The sequence below is a fragment of the Apus apus genome, chromosome 7 (assembly GCF_020740795.1).
Source record: "Apus apus isolate bApuApu2 chromosome 7, bApuApu2.pri.cur, whole genome shotgun sequence".
Classification (NCBI taxonomy): domain Eukaryota; kingdom Metazoa; phylum Chordata; class Aves; order Apodiformes; family Apodidae; genus Apus; species Apus apus.
The window spans coordinates 6,471,723-6,487,853 of NC_067288.1; the positions used below are offsets into that span (position 1 = coordinate 6,471,723).

Consider the following 16,131-nt stretch of genomic DNA (forward strand, 5'->3'; position numbering starts at 1 on the left):
CCACCACAGCTGTTTGCTGGCGCTGACACTCCAGGGTGCTGCCAGGCAGAGGGGGCTGCCAGGGCCACAGCATGTGGGCTGCATGAGGGTGGCCACTGCCCCACGGGAGAGAATCTCCACACTGCCCGGCACCGCTCAGCACACTGAGGCAGCAACTCACCTCCTCCTGCTGCTGGATCATGCCCTGAGGATGGTCCGAGAGGGATGGACAGGGGCGTGGATGGCAGCCCCCAGCCCTGTGCTCAGTCACAGCCACTCTGGGTGCCAGCGACTGCTTCTGGGCTGGCCGAGGGGCTGTGCCGACAGACGGGCAAGCCCAGGGTGAGCGCGGCAGCTCGATGCTGAGGCCGGGATGCCGAGCATGGCACAGCCTCGCTCCCCACGGACTCGTCGGCACGAATGTCTCAGCAAGGGCTGAGTGCTGTCACGGGGGAGGTGGAGCTGGGGACAGCCAGCCACGACCACGGCAGCTGCCTGGGCGTGTGTGCACAGCACACGGCATGGCCGCCCTCACACAGGGCACGGCAACAAGGTCTCCATTGAGGGTGGCAGGGTGGGGGGATCTGGGGGCCGGCGTTCCCCGCAGCCCCGGCGGGGGCGGCTCCCGGCACGGCACCGCACGCGTGGCAGCCGGCACGGCTCCCGGGGCCGGCAGCCGAGGCCAGGTGTCCGGACAAATGGTCTGGCCAGCAGCTCAGATTTGGGGCTGGGCAGAGCTGAGGGAAGAGCAGGGGAGGATGCAAAAGGAGCTGGGGAGGTGGAGCGAGCAAAGGTCCCCTTGCCAGCACCCCAAACCAGAGCCTTTTCTGCAGGGCCACCAGTGGCCCAGTGCCTCCCAGCAAACTCCACATCCCAAGCAGAGCCCAGTGCTGGCACTGGTGCCAGGCCAGCCCCGCAGGACCCTACAGCCCCTGCCCTCTCGTTTGGCACAGCACATGCTGCCCATGGAGGAGGGCCCCTCCTTCCCTTCCTGCACACCCGCAGCTCGCCCAAACCCCTTGCCTTGGATGCCCAGCAGCACTGCCGGGCTTGCCCAGCACAGGGCCCAGCGAGCCACAGCCTGTCTGGAAGCAGTGTCCACAGCCCCGCCGGCAGCACCAACCCGCAGGACCCCAGCACAGGCAGGGAACATCCAGGGCCCAAGCGGGATGGCCTCGGGGACAGACAGTGCCTGGCCCCGAACAGTCCCGAGGCACAACACCCGCATCCCGCCCGCACCGGTGCCGGTTGGTACCTGGGCCTCAACCCGCCGCGGCATCACCGCAGCCCAGCCCGGGTACTCGCAGCCCTCAAGCGTGCCCAGGGCACACGGACATCCCGGCCCCCATCACCGACGGCTGACACCCGCACCCGTGGACACGCTTCTCACCTCTGCCGCGGGGCTCGCATCCTGCCCCGGCCGGGCACCGGCGGCACCGGGCAGCTCCGGGCCAGGCACCGGCGGCACCGGGCAGCTCCGGGCCACGCACCGGAGGCACCGGCGGCACCGGGCCGAGCCGGCGGGTCCCCGCAGGCGCTGCCGGGCCGCCCCAGCGTGCGCCGGGGAGGCGACTCTGCGGCACCGGCCGGCCCCGCCCGCCGCTGCATCCCTCCTCCTCCTTCTCCTCCTCCTTCTCCTCCTCCCTGGCTCCGTCCTTCATCCATCCCTGCCTCTCTCCATCCCTCCCTCTGATTCTCCACCCTTCCTTCCCTCCCTCCCCTCCCCATTCTTCCTGCCTTCCCTCTCTCTGACCCCCCATCCCTCCTTCTCCACTTCATGCCTCCCTCCATCCCCTCCCCTCTCCCTCCCTCTGCCCCCCTCATTCCCCCTCTCCATCCTCCCCTTCATCTCCCCAGTCCCCTCGCCCAGCAGCCAGGCTGCCCTGCTGACACAGCTACCCCACACCCCAACCCTTCACTTTCCTCAGCCCCTCTGTGCTGAGCCCAAATACTTCCTCCCACTTCAGGCCTCCAGGCACAATTCTTCATCCCTCTCTGACCCCCCAGTCCCAAATTTTCCAGTCACCCTGAAAAGCCCCCAATTTGCCAATATCCCCCATGGGACTACCAACCATCCATTTTGACACCCCGGTTAGCCCCAGTCCTCTTTGTCATCCCCATCACCCATCCTCTCAGGTCCTCCTTGGACCCCTCCATCCCAAATGGACATTTCCAATCCCCCCTTGCTACCCCCAGAGCCTCAAGAGCCATCTGAGAACCCATCCAGCCCCACACCCTCACTTGTTCTCTTAACTTCCATGACTTCCCAATCCTCCACCAGACACCCCCTCACCTTCAATTCCCCATGACCCCACCACCACTCCAACTCCGCCTGAACACCCAGCACTCCAAACCTAACACTCACTCCCCCACCCCTGCCTCTCCTTTGCCACCCCCCATCCAGACCCCAATAACTCCAGTCCCCTTTGACCCTCCTACTACCTTTCCCTGCTGACCCCACAGTTCCCATGCTGCCCCTGCCCTCTCCCCCAGTCCCATCCTCTCTGCAGGGACCACCCCTCAACATTCTCCTCCATCCTGCATCCATGGCCCTTTGGCCAGCTGTCCTCTGACACCAAGCAGAGCCCATCCAAGCAGCCAGATGTTAGTGGGGTCAGCAGGAGGGTGCCATGTCCCCATAACCCCTAGACTTCATCCTGATGGTTCATTAGCCACCACAGCCCGTGTCCCCTGGGCACCCCTTCCCCTGGCCCTGCCAGATTTGGGGTCCCTGCCTGCCTAAGGGACCTTTCCTTGGTCCTTTCCTCGGGATACAGGCAAGGACCAGATTCGGGTCTCTCCATCTGCTCCCTTGGAGACCCGGGAGCGGTGGGACGTGCTTGCCAGCCAGCACTGTCACCCTGCCAGCACCTCTATGTCCCAGCAGGCCCCCAAAGGGATATAGTGCCAGGGTGCCACAGGGCTGTGTGTCCAGCGCTGCTCCCCAGGAGAGGGCACCAGCCAGCCGGGAAAAGCCAGCCAATATGACACTGCGACAGCGGTGGCTTGGGCACGCCTGGCCTCCACACAAGCGGGCCACAGGCGTAGGAGAGGGGCTACAGACGTGGGAGAGGGGCCACCGAGAGGTACAGAGGCATTGGGCAAACCCAGGCAGTGCCAGCACGGGAGCAGGGCACTGAGACACGGTGTTGGCGGGTGCCTTGAGCAAGGTCTTAATGGTTAACGGAGGCCAGGGCAGGCAGTAGGACTGTGCCAAGGGTCAGAGGGGCTGCAGGGCTGTGTCCCAGTCAAGGCACGTCCTGCAGTGTGGGTGCCCCCAGCCCACTCCGTGTGCAAGGCTGTGGAGAAGGAGCCCTATCCCTGGGCCACACACCCCTGCTGAGGGGCCATTTTGGGACCCTCTTGTAGATTTCTCCAGCACTGTCCTTGACCCCATCACTCACCCTGTGTCAGTTGCCCTGGACCTTCAGTCCTCTGGCGTCATGGTTGTTCCCTGCCTCTGTCTGTGGTGTAAGTAGCGCCAGGGTCTGGGTAGTACCAGGGTGTATGTAGCACCAGGGTGCAAGCAGTGCCGGGGTGTACGTAGTGCTGGGCTCTCCCACCTCAGCCACACTGCTTATGGCTAGGGCAGCCATCCTGGTCATCTCCCAGCTGCCAGGGTAGGCCTGTCACTTAAGCTCTGCTGAGTTTAATAGCCTTTGGGGCCACCCCAGGTCTCACATAGGGAAGTTTGGTCCAGCCCTAGTGCTTGGGCCACACACAGCCAAGCAGAGGAGGGCTCAGTCCCATCAGGACCTGGCTTGGGAGTGCCCTGTTCCTGCTGCTCACCCAGTGCTTGGAAAGCAGTGGGCATGGAAGGGACAGATCCTGGCTCCTCCATGGGCAGGCTCTGGGGTCTGCCTGATCCAGCTGCACTGTAAGGTTTTGGCCTCACGGGAAAGGGTATACTCTCCATCCCCTGCCACCTGCCATGCTGGGCTATGCCCAGCCCTGTGAGTTCCCCACACTGTCTCTTCACAAGGCCCAGCACTACCCCCCGAGAGGTCACTGGACAAGGCCATGCGGCTTTTGCCCCACCGAGGGCGTTTGCTGGGCAGCTCCCATGCACCTCACATCATTGGGAGCCAGTGGCCAGGGCTGGCCCTGTGTCCCCGGCCTCTTATCAAGGGCATTGCTCAATGGTGGGCGTGATGCTGGGGGAGGACAGGGCCATGGCACTGCCTCACCTCTGGGTTGTGGGGTCTGGGGAACCCCCATTCCTGGGCAAGTTCAGGGGACCTGGCTGGGCCTGCCATGGGATGGAGGCTGGACTGCTCCCCTGCCAGCAGCACCCCCAGCTTTGGGGGAAGCCACCTGCACCATAGTGGCTGCCACCACCGTTCCCCTTCTGCCTCACCGTACTGTGATGTACGGGGCAGGGAAACTGAGGCACGGCCGCAGTGTGCGGAGGGGACAACACGCCGGTCCCCACTCCCCTCCACTTCTTGGCTCCCTGGCCCGGGGGCAGCGGGGTCCTGCCGAGGCACACCCTGGCTCTGGGGCTGCTGAGGGGTCTGCCACAGCCATGGCTCCGCTCCCCTCCGCCTCCTCCCCCGCTCTGGGGGCGGGGGGTCCAGGCGGGCTTGGGCGGGGAGGGGAAGGGAAGGAGGTGGGATTATGGAGACGGGACCCAATGAGCCCGAAAAACGTGCCCCGATCGCAGCCCTTTTAGCGCGGCGGGCGGGCGGCAGCAGCCTCCCGGCGGCGTGCGGAGAGAGCCCGAGTCCCCGGCCCGTCCCGTCCCTGCCCGACCCGTCCGATCCCGGCCCCGCCATGGCGCTGGGAAAGCTGCAGAAGGTGCTGATCAGCGACAGCCTGGACCCCTGCTGCCGGGAGATCCTGCAGGCCGGGGGGCTGCGGGTGCAGGAGAAGCCCGGGCTGAGCAAGGAGGAGTTGCTGCGGGAGATCCGGGTGAGCGCCGGGGTGCACCCGCGGGGGATGGGGGTGGGCGCACTCGGGTCCCGCTGTCCCGGCGGGCAGCCGACCCCCTGGCCCAGCGGGGCCGGTCCCCGCCTCCCGTCTGATGCAAGAGCCCGGCCGGTTTCTCACGGCGGATGCCAGCCCCCGGCAGCGGCCGTCCCCAACCCGCCACCCCCCAGGACTGCCAGCCTCGGCCCCGGTCCCAGCCACGGTGTCTGTCCCCCCCCAGGACTGTGATGGGCTCATCGTCCGTTCGGCCACCAAAGTCACGGCCGATGTGCTGGAGGCGGCGGGGAGGCTGCAGGTGGTGGGTAGAGCAGGCACCGGCGTGGACAACGTCGATGTGGAGGCCGCCACCAGGAAGGGTGTCCTGGTCATGAAGTAAGAGTAGGAGCATGGGGACATCCCTGCCTGTGCTCCTGAGGAGATAGGGGAGGCTTCAACAGGCCCTCCCCACCCGTGGCACCCTGTGTCACCACCCTATGGGTCTCCATCCTTGTGGGGTGCAGACCTCCATCAGCAAAGGGGTGACACACCAGTGACACCACTCTCCATCTCCAGCACACCCACTGGGAACAGCCTCAGCGCCGCTGAGCTCACCTGTGGGATGATCCTGTGCTTGGCCAGGTGAGCATGAGCAAGGACAGGGGGACCATATCTGTCCCACAGCCCCCCAGCCCTGTGCTGACTGTAGCCTCCCCTTTCAGGCAGATCCCCCAGGCAGCTGCCTCCATGAAAGAGGGCAAGTGGGACCGTAAGAAGGTAGGAGGTGCAGCACCCCGGGCAGAACAAGGCAGTGGGTGCCCATGTGGGGTGCACTCGCTCATTCTCTCTGCCTTGCACCCTAGTATATGGGCATGGAGCTGAATGGGAAGACGCTGGCCGTGCTGGGGCTGGGGCGCATTGGCAGGGAGGTGGCCACCCGCATGCAGGCTTTTGGCATGAAGGTAAGTGGCCAGGGCAGGGAGGAGTGATGGGGAACATGGGCCCCCCCTGGCCTGGTCACGAGCACCACGCCAGACTGCAGGAGTGAGCACCCACTCTGCCTCAGACCATAGGCTATGACCCCATCATTGCCCCCGAAGTCTCGGCTGGCTTTGGCGTGGAGCAGCTGCCGCTGGAGCAGATCTGGCCCCGCTGCGACTTCATCACAGTGCACACACCGCTGCTGCCCTCCACCACGGGTACGGGGCGGGCACCAGCACGGGGGTGGGGAGGAGAGGGGGTGTTGGGAGGAGCCAGGGGCAGCTCCCCACCACTCATGGTGCTCCCTCCCTCCCTCCGCAGGGCTCCTGAACGACAGCACCTTCGCCAAGTGCCGCCGCGGCGTGCAGGTGGTGAACTGTGCCCGTGGTGGCATCGTGGACGAGGGTGCGCTGCTGCGGGCGCTGCAGTCGGGGCAGTGTGGTGGAGCTGCCCTCGATGTCTTCACGCAGGTGAGCAGGCCAGCAGTGACATCCTGAGGTGGGCTTCATCACAGTGTTACCTTAACTCTGCCCAAGTCAGGCTAGGGCAACCTGACAAACCTCAAACAGTCCTCCCCAGCTCTCCTCCTTGCAGAGGAAGAGGGTGTAAATGCCCACCACCTCGGGCTCCCAGGTGGGTGCTGGGGGCTGATGGTGGGATGGGGCTGTGTTGGCAGGAGCCCCCAAAGGATCGTGACCTGGTCAACCACCCCAATGTCATCTGCTGCCCGCACCTGGGTGCCAGCACGCGGGAGGCGCAGAGCCGCTGCGGCAAGGAGATCGCCATGCAGATCGTGGACATGGCCACTGGGAAGGGGCTGGCTGGTGTAGTGAGTCCCCCCCCACTGGGCACCTGACTTCTATGCCTCAGTTTCCCTGTCTGTAAAATGTGGGTGCTTTGGGAGCAACCCTTTGCGCTCGCAGATGTGTTCCCATCACTCACCCTGCTCTTCCTGGCAGGTCAACGGGCAGGCGCTCAGCAAGGCTTTTGCACCCCAGACCAAACCCTGGATAGTCCTGGCCAGGGCCCTGGGCACAGTGCTGCGCATGGTGGGCAAGCAAGTGCAGGGCAGTGTGCAGGTCTGCACCCTAGGTGAGCTGAGTGGGCTGCACCCCATGCCTGGGTGCTGGGACCCCAATAGGGGCTGGGCAAAGGGATGTATGGGAGGGTGGGAGGACGGTGGTGAGAGAGGATGGGAGGAGGATGGGTGTGTGGGGATATGGATGGATATATGGACAGGTGCATGGATGGGAGTAGGGATGGGTGTAGGGATGGGTCGGTGGAAGAACCAGCTCCAGGCTGGCTGCTCCAGGATGGGGTTCACTGCTGCCAGCCCATCCAGCCCCTGCCTCCTCCCTGCACTCCAGGATCCCCACTGCAAGAGGCTGGGAGCTACCTGACTCCTGCTGTGGCTGCGGGCATGCTGACTGGAGGGACAAAGAAGGATGTGACCTTGGTGAATGCCCAGCTACTGGCTCAGGAGGCTGGGCTGAAGGTGTGTGGATACCTAGGACTCCATCCATCAACCTGGTGCCCCCAGACTCTGTTTGGTCCAGCCAAGCAGCATGAGTCCAGGGGTCACCTTGTGGGGCTGCTAACACACCTCTCAGCTTGGGGAGACATCCCCCGGGGTGGCCTCTGAGGACACCCCTTCCCAACAGGCTGCTGCATGCAAGACCTGAGTGCTGAGCAGCCACATCTCTCCGGCAGGTCACGACCACCCATGGTGACATGGCCCCCGAGCCTGACAGCAGTGCTGGCTTGCTGCAGGTGGCCCTGCAGGGCACCTCACACCGGGCAGCGGGGACAGTGCAGGGCAGCACCCCAGTGCTGCGGGAGATCAATGGAGCCACCTTCAAGCAGCCGGCCCCGTTGACTGGCCCTGTCCTCATCTACAGAGCCAAAGCCTCTGAGCCCAACACGCTGCCTGTGCTTGCTGGTGAGCTCCCTGCATCACCCCTGAGCAGGGGGAGCAGCCTGGGGAGGGCCTGCATCCCTGCTCTGGCAGGGAGGGAGCAGGTGTTGCGTGGAGAGACAGGGATGGGGGGGCTTGGGCAGAGGGTTGTGGACTTGGAGCAAAGGACTTTGGATGTGGGGAAAACACGGCATCATGGACCTTTGAGGGGTGTTGGGGTGGGCAGAGCCCTGCTACTTGCCAAGTGCTGGGGCATCCTGCACTCTCTAACTCTTCTCCTCCTCTCCAGGGATGCTGGGAAAGGTGGGGGTCCAGCTCCAGTCCTACCACAGCTCCAGCACGGTGGCAGGAGAGCAGTGGAGCATCGTGGGGCTTTCATCCCCCCTGTCTGACCTCAGTGAGCTGAAGTCTCGTGTCACGGAGGCCTTCCAGCTCAACCTGTAAACCCCGAACACCAGCAAGGACTCTCCCCATGGCCACAGCTCCTAGACCACCTCCCCAGCTTGGGGAACATCACACCGAGCTGCCCCTCCACCCCCACGCAGGGCTTGGGGTGGCCCTGTGCTCAATAAAGGGTCCAGGAGGAGAGAGTGTGTGATGCCTTGTCTGTGTGGTCCTTGTACCCAAACCCAAAGCTCCTGCAGGCTCTGTCCTTCCCACCACCAGCCCCTCCTGGCCCTGCTCCTGTTTGCTCAAGGGTACAAAGGTTTCTGCAGCTGCTGTGGCCTCACTGAGGTCCCATCCGGTCACAGTTCCATTCCAGGACATGGCCCAGAGAGGAGGCAGCACTCCAAGGGGGACTAAGCCCTCCCCTGAGCCCCTGCATCACCTGCCCTCTCCTGCCTGCTGGGAATTGGCCCTCTGGGCTTTCCCATGGGAATGCTTTATTTTGTCAGCTTTGTGGGAAAAAGGCATCTCACCATCCTGGCCTGGAAACCAAGACCAAGGAGCTGGGATTTGCTTGGCTCCCCAGAAATGTCAGGGCCCACTCCCTTCTCAGGGAAATGGGGGTACTGAGGCACCTGTCCGGTGGGCAGGTGGCCATATTAGGTGCCTATGGGATAAATCCTATGAGGGGCCATGATCCAGGTGTGATACAGCCACGTGGTGGTTGAGGGAAGGGCCCTGGGGTGGGAGGGGATCACTCGAGACCAGGAGCCAGAGCCAGGCTGCTGCCCCCTCTCCTCTGTGCCTTTATTCCCCTGTGCCACCCAGGGGTTAGCAGAAAACACCAGTGCCTCCACCAGCTCCAGGGCCTCAAGTGCTGCTGGATGCTTCCTAGCCATCCAAGGTGAGGTTTTCCACAGAGGCCAGTCCCAGATTTGAGGGTAAACCAGTGGATCGAAGCGCATCCTCCTCCCTGGGGCTCACCATTTCAGTTTCCCCTAGATGGGCTTCCTGGCATACTCCCGGCGGTACTTGGCATCTACCCGTGTCAGGTACCAGGTGCCAGGGAAGAGATCCGCCTGGGAGCCGTGGGGAGCGTGGTTGGCTGCAGAGAGAGGACAGTGATGCTCAGGGGGGCAGTGGGGTCCTGGTGGGGGGGTTGGTGTCTCATCCCCCCAGCCCCACTCACCCAGGTGATGGGTATCCTCCCGCTGCTTCATGATCTCGGCAAAGTCCTTTGGGGCCACTCGCTTGCGGGCATCCAGGCGAGCCGGCAGGTCGGACAGGCTGGAAACCAGCTTGTCCAGGGGTGAACCTGGTGAAGAGGACCCCCCAGGTGAGATACCACTGCCAGTGGCTCTGGTCCCCCTGCCCCCCAGCACCCTCCCCTCTTTGTCAGCAGCCTCCCCTGGAGCTCACCCGGGGCTGCATCCTCTGAGACACGGAGGGAGAACATGCTGGCAGCCAGCCCCGAGCCGTAGGAGAAGGCACCGATCCGGGAGCCAGCCAGGTCCCGCGCTGAGGATCTGCAGTGAGAGGTTCATAGGGTTAGAGGGGGTTGGGTTTGGTGGGATGAGGGGCCGGGGGGGGCCAGAATGGACTGCCTCCTGCCCTATTCACAGGCAGGGGCTCCTGGGACTTGGGGCCAGAGAAAGAGGACGGCTGGGGCAGGGGCTCCAGGCTCGGGAGCAGCCCAGCTGCCCAGGGAAGGGCAGGAGGACGAGGCTTTTGTGCCCTCCCCCCAGTGCCTGCCTGTTCCCATGGCTCCTCTGGTGCTGCTGGCAGCAGGGGACAGCCATTCTGCCAGGTACAACAAGGGGGTTTTTATCCTCCTGGCACCAACAGAAGGGCTTTATGTGCTGGCCCAGCTTCAGCTAACTGGGATGAAAAGGTTGGCTGGGAGGTTAATGTGCTGGGGGGTATGTGCAATGAAAGCATTGGGTCTCTGCTGCAGTAGAGGGGGATGAGTGCTAGAGCCTGCCCCCTGGGCCAGCTGGGCCAAGGACTGCCTTCCCCAAAACAAATCCCCTCAACCCTGAGCCAGCTTTTGGGGGACTCACTGTGCCAGGAGGGAGGCCAGACAGCCATACATGGATGGTGTGTACATGTTGCCGTTGCGGGAGGAGAGGAGCAGGGAGGGCTTGGTCTTCTGGTTGAAGATCTCCTGGCTGGCCACCTGGAATGCTTTCTCCACATCCTTGCTGGTGTAGGTGTCCTCCAGCTTCAAGCCACTGCATGGAAAGAGGCCAGCTCAAACTCCACACAGGCATGTCCTCAGCTGGGCTGGGGGACAGGGGACATGGCACGTGGACCCACCGGAAGGACTGCAGCCCCTTGTAGAGGCCAGAGGCTGTGTCAGGGTTGGGGGAGGCCAAGAAGTCATTCAGCAGCAGCCGTCCCACTGACTTCTGCACCAGCTTGCAGAAGGGCGTGTGGAAGATGATGTACTTGAAGTCGTCGAGGGTGAAGGGCCGCTGGATACCGGCTGGAAGGCAGTACAGGGGCTGTCAGCATCTGGCAGGATGGTGGAGGCACCTCGGGATGCCGTGGCTTACCCTGCTGCTGCTGGCTCTCCGCCTTCCTTCGGTACACGGCATAGCAGCGGTCCAGAGCACGCAGGTAGCACTGGATGGAGAGCTGCCCATCCACCACTGGGTACTCTGAGGACAGGTCTGGCTTGTAGAAGTCATAAGCATGCTCCATGTGGGTTCCCCGCAGGCCTGGGGGCACAGTTGGCTGTCAGGGAGTGCTGAGGAATCCCAGACAGACAGCAAGCACCCACGGGTGCTGCTTGCCACGCTAACCCCAGCATCTACCAGCCTCTCTGGGTCACTCTGAGGCACCCACAGAGACGTGGCTATCGGGATGCTGATGTACCCATTACTGAGCAGCCACTGGGGCCAGCAGAGCTGGTGCAGTTGGAGCTGAACAGCTCCATCTGGGGCTCAACATGGATGTACAGCCCCCAGCGATAACACCCCTCAGCTCATTGCCCCCAGGGTCTCGTGGCACTGACCTCTCTCCAGCACCAGCGGGGCGTTGGGTCCCACCAGCATGGCGATGGCCCCGGCACCTCCTGTGGGCCGCGCGTTCCCGGTGGCGTAGACGGCAATGTCCCCGCACACCACCACGGCATAGCGACCTGGGGGAGGGGAGCTGGTGGGGATTTCAGGGGGAAGAAGCCTCCATCCTGCAGCCCTCACACATCCCCCTCCCTATGCTGCTGGGTATGATGGCCAAGGCAAGTGAGAAACTAGGGTGATGGAGAATCCAGTTCCCTTTGAGGTATTTCAGAGCATCTTCAGGTTTCAGACTGCCTTCTGCACCTTCCCCTATTCCACAGCACCCAACCCATGTCCAGCCCCCCAGACATCACAGTACAGCCCTGCCCACACCCACCATCCCAGGCGCTGGACTCCACCCAGGCAGCTGCGTTGAAGAGCGAAGCAGTGCCCCCATAGCAGGCATTGGTGGTGTCGATGCCCTCCACATCGGTGTTGCCCGAGTCATGGAAGAGCTGCATGAGGACAGTCTTGACAGCCTTGGACTTGTCGATGACAGTCTCGGTGCCCACCTCCAGGCGGCCGATGGCATCCCAGGAGAGGCGCCCGCGCTCCACCAGCTGCTGCACCACCGTCAGGCACAGGGAGTTGATGTCCTCGTGGGCAGCACAGAAACCCATCTGCTGTTGGCCCAAGCCCCGCGTGTACTTGCCAGCCTCAACACCATCGTACTTCTCCAGCTCCTCCTGCTCCACGTACTGGGCAGGGAAGTAAACCTCCATCGCCAGGATACCCACGTCCTTGGGCCAGGTGCCCGTCCCCGCAGCACTGGAGAGGCTGCAGGGTAGAGGGAGCAATGATAGCATTCCCAGGGTGGTGCCACCAGCAAGCACCCCAGGCCATGAGCTCCCCAAATCCCTGCTGGTTCCCCGTGCCTGGTTGACATGCTAGGGATGAGGAAAAGCATCCCCTTCCCCATCAGGGTTCAAGAGCACTGCCAGCCCCCTAATACCCCCTGCCCCAGGTTGTGTCTCCACCCCACCTGATCCGCCTGGGTGCTCACCATGCCCTCTGCACGGCCACGGGGGGCTGGGCCCCCCAGGGTGCCGGCTCCGGCCCCGGAGGTGCCCGCTTTGCCCCCCAGCAGCGCGCAGCACGGCTGACCAAGCGCAGCATCTTCGCCCGAGCTGCTGCACGGAGGGACGGACAGATGGACGGGGGGGAAGGGCCTCGCGTGGTGCTTTTATAAACTGCGTGGGCAGCACGGCACAGCCCTCCTGGCCCTTATCAACACGCTGGACCCCAGCGCTCAAAGGTCACCGAGCGCCAGCCAACGCGACAGGGACAGCGGAGGGGGGGCACTTGCAGGACGTCTGCCCCAAAGCCTGGGGACACGCTCGGCTGGGGCTGAGCAGCGGGATGGGCTCTCCCGGCTCCCTGTGCCGTGAGGTGGTGGCAGCTCCGGCGCCCGCGGCTCTCCAGCACGGCTGTGGTCACCGCGCAGCGTGCGAGGGGCTGCGTGGTCGTCCCGAGCGCCCTCGCCCTCCCGGGGAGGGAGGAGAAGGCGGGCCGGGGTTTGGTGCTGGCACCGTCCGTGCCCCCAGGACGTGGTCCGCCTCTGTCACATGCCGCAGCTCCGGGGGGAGGGCAAAACCCCACGAGCTGGGTAGGGGCAAAGCCATCTTCAAAACAGCAGAGCAAACAGCCACGTGATGCCTGTGGCAACACTGCGGTGACACAAGGAGGGAACCTTTGGTCCCAGTGCTGTTGTCAACACGGCCATGGGGCAGCATCGCAGCCCCGGGGCCCCTTTGAAGCCATTTGCACCTGGGTGAGGGGGTCACACATCTCCATGCCTGCACACCAATGACAGTTCCCATCCCCACCTCACCCATCTGTGCCCCAGGTCTCCTCCCTGCCTGCACCCTGGGGACACTCCTTTCCCCCCCACCTTCACTCCAGGGATATTCTACTCCCCCACCTCTCTCATTTAGCACCAGAGGGTTGGGGACGAGCAAACATGAGAAACGCTGGCCCTGGGAACTCCCCGCACATGGCTCCGCGGGCAGCGGCAGCACCGGAGCCCCCAGCAGCCAGGAAGCTGCCACAGCACCTGCTGCTCCCTTGCCTGGACACCCACGGGTGGCCTGTACCAGGGCTTTGCACCAGTACCAAGCTCACACAGCACATGCATGCTTGTTTTTTATAGATATATTTTTAGGAGTTGAGGAGAGAAGAGAAGAGGTGGCAAGGAAGGACCATGATCGGTGTGCTGTCCTCCTTGGGGTCCCCCTCAGGCTGTGCTCAGTGTAGGGGTGAACTTGCAGACATAGTGATGCTTCTGGGCGCAGTTGGCGCTGAACCACACGGTGAAGGCTGAGGGAGAGATGGGCCACGGGTCAGCGGGGGCCACAGAGAGGACAGAGGCACCAGCTCTGCCTGCTGCAGTCACCCGGGGGGCACATCGGCCCTAGAGGAGGAGGAGGGAGGGGCGGTGGGATGGGGGATGGAATTCCAGCCAAGACCAAGCAGGAGAAGTGGACGCAGAGTCCAGGCACTCACCGCTGTGGTGGGTCAGCATGCCGCAGGTCCCCCCATGGGCACCATTCCCAGCCAGCCCACTGCTGGCATTGTACTTGTCCCCAGACGGCCACTGCCAGGTCCGGCTCTGTGCAGGCAGAAGGAGTCAGAGGCACAGCCCCGCTGCCACCCGTCCCCTCACAGTCCCCCACCTCACCTGGAGCCCATAACGGAGACCAATCCAGACAGGCTGCACTCGCTGGTAGTAGGAGATGAGCTTGCGCAGGGTGACTGCCTCATGGGGGTCCTGCACCCAAGCCAGGTGGGCACCTGGGTGGCTGGCCTGGCACTGCCTCTGTGGGGAGAGCTGTCAGTGCTGGGGCACTTCTGGGGCACTCGGGGGTCCCCAGCAACGTGTGTACCCCAGAGGGCTTACCTCAGCCTCGTCCCAGGTCTGGGGATGAGAGAAGTACTTCAAGCAGCTGAGTTTGTAGTAGGACCAGCCCTTGGGGCAGTAGTCTATGTACTGGGCACCTGAGGAGAGACAGTCGTAGGGAGGGATGTGGGGCAGCGAGTGTCACCAGCTGGAGGGACACGTGGCTCCCTCCTGGTCCCCCTGAGAAAGCGGCTGCCCCTCGAATCTTGGAACTCACCGGCCGGCCACAGGAGCCCCGCGCAGCCCAGCAGCAGGAGGGCAAGTTTGGCTGCTGCCACCATCCTCCTCACTCTGGACGTGTTACCTGCAAGAGCTCAAGGGGTCACACCAGGTCCCCTTGGGGACAGGGGATGCTGGCTGCCCACGTAAGGTACAAACGCGCCTGCTATGGAGTGAATCCAACCCCCTTCAGGCAGCTGGAGGAGACGACATCCCTGGGGTCTGTGCCTTCCTCTCCCCTCCCTGGCATAGGTCACTGCCCTGTGCCTGCACCCCATCCTCCAGGGACAGCCCAGAGTCCCTAGCCCTTGCTGCATGTCCTGGCCCCACCAGTCCTAGCCTCAGCAGGAGGTGTTTGAGCCAAGATACTCCATCTGGGGGACCTCAGCCCTGGCATCAGGCAACAGCCACGGCACAGGCAGAGCTGGGCCAGCCAAAGGGACAACGTGCACAGCATCATTTTCACCCCCGGGGCTTGCCAGACCCAAGTCAGGGAGGCAAACTGGCCGCATCAGCACAAGTTCCTCTTTATCCAGGTTAATCCCTGGGCACTGGGGCTGTTCTGGAGACTCAGCTCATCTTCTCCTCAAAGAAGCAGCAACAAAAGCCAACACGGGGCTGCAAATCACATCGTTGCAGCCTGCCCAACCCAGCTAGAGCAGCACGCAGCTCCCCTGGGAGCTGCCAGGGCTGCAACTAGCTCCTGCTTGCCCATGAGCCACCTTGGAGCACCCAGAAGCTGCAGCTGCCCTGTGAGGGTCCCCTTCCTCACCTGCTGTCTGGCGATCAGGAGGAATAACGGCTTCTTGTGGGTTGCCAGGAGAGGAGCTGCCCCTTTATAGCTCAGTGCTCACCAACATCACTGTTTGCCCAGCTCAGGTGATTCCCACCATAAAAATCCTTCTGCTGGCTCCCCTCTATACTCCCCCCCACTTCGCTGGAAAGCTGCCCAGATCTCCATTCTATGTTAAACATTCTTCCAGAGGAGACAGGAAGAACCTCTCCTAGTTGGTCAATAAACCCTCTGCAATTAGTGTTAATTAATAACACAAATAGAGAGAACCTCGCAGCAGAAAGCAGCCTGGCAGGGATGCCCATTGGCACAGCCCTGGCTGCCCCAGGGACTGGTGGGCATGAGCCCCAGGGGTGGCTGCCCCAATTCCAGCTGGAGCATCCCTGGGGTGAGCAGCCAGGCCGTGGGTACCACCCGCTGGCATTGCCTAAGGCCCCAGCTGAGGGGTGGCAGCCAATGGGGGCCCCCTGCCCTGCCCCACTCCCACATGCGTCACCCACACACCGCCCTTGTTTGAACTGCCTGGGGATGTTTGTCAGCAGGATGCAGGGGTAATGGGAACAGCCTGCAGCCGAGGGCAGCAGATAGAGGTGGGGGGGCCTGGCCCCATGCCCAGCTGAGATGCAGGGCTTCATCAGCTCACTTGCCTGCAGAAGGAAGGGGGGATCCTGCAGCAGCAGCCCCCCACAGACCCCACCTCGTGGAGAACCTGAATCCGTGGTCCAGGCAGGCTGTTGCTGGCATAGAGCTCTGGAGCTGTAGAGGGGAGGTTGTCCCCCACCCCAGCAGCCAGAGCCCCTTTGGCATGGTTGGGTAATGCCTTCTTCATCATGGTCATCACTCCTCACACCTGTCCTCTTGCACAGGTAGAAGGTGGCTGAAACTCCTCTACCCTACTGTTATGACCACACTGTGCTGCAGCATGGATTTATTTGCTCCTAACATACCAAAGCGGTTTTGAAAGCTCTTCCTGCTGCCTGTCCCATGGCCTCCT

At 63.3% G+C, this 16,131-nt stretch overlaps 4 protein-coding genes across 4 annotated transcripts in view; 1 reads left to right on the plus strand and 3 right to left on the minus strand.

Annotated features, from left to right (window-relative positions):
• Positions 1–1,404, minus strand: part of LOC127386965 (myomegalin-like) — a 33,954-nt gene extending 32,550 nt beyond the window's left edge. The window contains exon 1 of the mRNA XM_051624744.1: positions 1,370–1,404. Within this exon, the coding sequence (XP_051480704.1) occupies positions 1,370–1,389 (20 nt within the window). The 5' untranslated portion in view covers positions 1,390–1,404. The remainder of the gene's footprint in view (positions 1–1,369) is intronic.
• A 3,246-nt stretch (positions 1,405–4,650) lies between these two features.
• On the plus strand, positions 4,651–8,368 carry PHGDH (phosphoglycerate dehydrogenase). The gene is made up of 12 exons (XM_051625158.1): positions 4,651–4,890; positions 5,129–5,280; positions 5,461–5,526; positions 5,607–5,661; positions 5,748–5,846; positions 5,951–6,083; positions 6,187–6,335; positions 6,542–6,694; positions 6,825–6,957; positions 7,233–7,360; positions 7,576–7,804; positions 8,070–8,368. Exons 1-12 carry the CDS (start codon positions 4,753–4,755, stop codon positions 8,222–8,224), a joined length of 1,590 nt encoding a protein of 529 aa, XP_051481118.1. The 5' UTR covers positions 4,651–4,752; the 3' UTR covers positions 8,225–8,368.
• Positions 8,369–8,950: 582 nt separating this feature from the next.
• HMGCS2 (3-hydroxy-3-methylglutaryl-CoA synthase 2) lies at positions 8,951–12,398 on the minus strand. The gene is made up of 9 exons (XM_051625159.1): positions 12,233–12,398; positions 11,567–12,006; positions 11,184–11,309; positions 10,723–10,887; positions 10,484–10,652; positions 10,228–10,398; positions 9,587–9,693; positions 9,357–9,482; positions 8,951–9,272 (listed from the first exon to the last, which is right to left on the minus strand). The coding sequence occupies exons 1-9, from the start codon at positions 12,343–12,345 to the stop codon at positions 9,166–9,168; spliced, it is 1,524 nt and encodes a 507-aa protein (XP_051481119.1). The 5' UTR covers positions 12,346–12,398; the 3' UTR covers positions 8,951–9,165.
• A 1,021-nt stretch (positions 12,399–13,419) lies between these two features.
• REG4 (regenerating family member 4) lies at positions 13,420–15,194 on the minus strand. The gene is made up of 6 exons (XM_051625274.1): positions 15,117–15,194; positions 14,343–14,429; positions 14,126–14,223; positions 13,907–14,044; positions 13,732–13,837; positions 13,420–13,545 (listed from the first exon to the last, which is right to left on the minus strand). Exons 2-6 carry the CDS (start codon positions 14,404–14,406, stop codon positions 13,463–13,465), a joined length of 489 nt encoding a protein of 162 aa, XP_051481234.1. The 5' UTR covers positions 14,407–14,429; positions 15,117–15,194; the 3' UTR covers positions 13,420–13,462.
• Positions 15,195–16,131: the final 937 nt, after the last annotated feature.

Excerpts from the sequence above, each read along its gene's own strand:
- PHGDH (XM_051625158.1), top strand. The coding sequence starts at position 4,753 with ATGGCGCTGGGAAAGCTGCAGAAGGTGCTGATCAGCGACAGCCTGGAC. Across the intron at positions 5,662-5,747 it reads GCAAGTGGGACCGTAAGAAG|TATATGGGCATGGAGCTGAA; the intron begins GTAGGAGGTGCA and ends CTTGCACCCTAG. Across the intron at positions 6,084-6,186 it reads GCTGCTGCCCTCCACCACGG|GGCTCCTGAACGACAGCACC; the intron begins GTACGGGGCGGG and ends CTCCCTCCGCAG.
- HMGCS2 (XM_051625159.1), bottom strand. The coding sequence starts at position 12,345 with ATGCTGCGCTTGGTCAGCCGTGCTGCGCGCTGCTGGGGGGCAAAGCGG. Across the intron at positions 11,310-11,566 it reads GGAGTCCAGCGCCTGGGATG|GTCGCTATGCCGTGGTGGTG; the intron begins GTGGGTGTGGGC and ends CCCCTCCCCCAG. Across the intron at positions 10,888-11,183 it reads CCCGCTGGTGCTGGAGAGAG|GCCTGCGGGGAACCCACATG; the intron begins GTCAGTGCCACG and ends CTGTGCCCCCAG.
- REG4 (XM_051625274.1), bottom strand. The coding sequence starts at position 14,406 with ATGGTGGCAGCAGCCAAACTTGCCCTCCTGCTGCTGGGCTGCGCGGGG. Across the intron at positions 14,045-14,125 it reads AGACCTGGGACGAGGCTGAG|AGGCAGTGCCAGGCCAGCCA; the intron begins GTAAGCCCTCTG and ends CTCTCCCCACAG. Across the intron at positions 13,546-13,731 it reads CATGCTGACCCACCACAGCG|CCTTCACCGTGTGGTTCAGC; the intron begins GTGAGTGCCTGG and ends TCTCTCCCTCAG.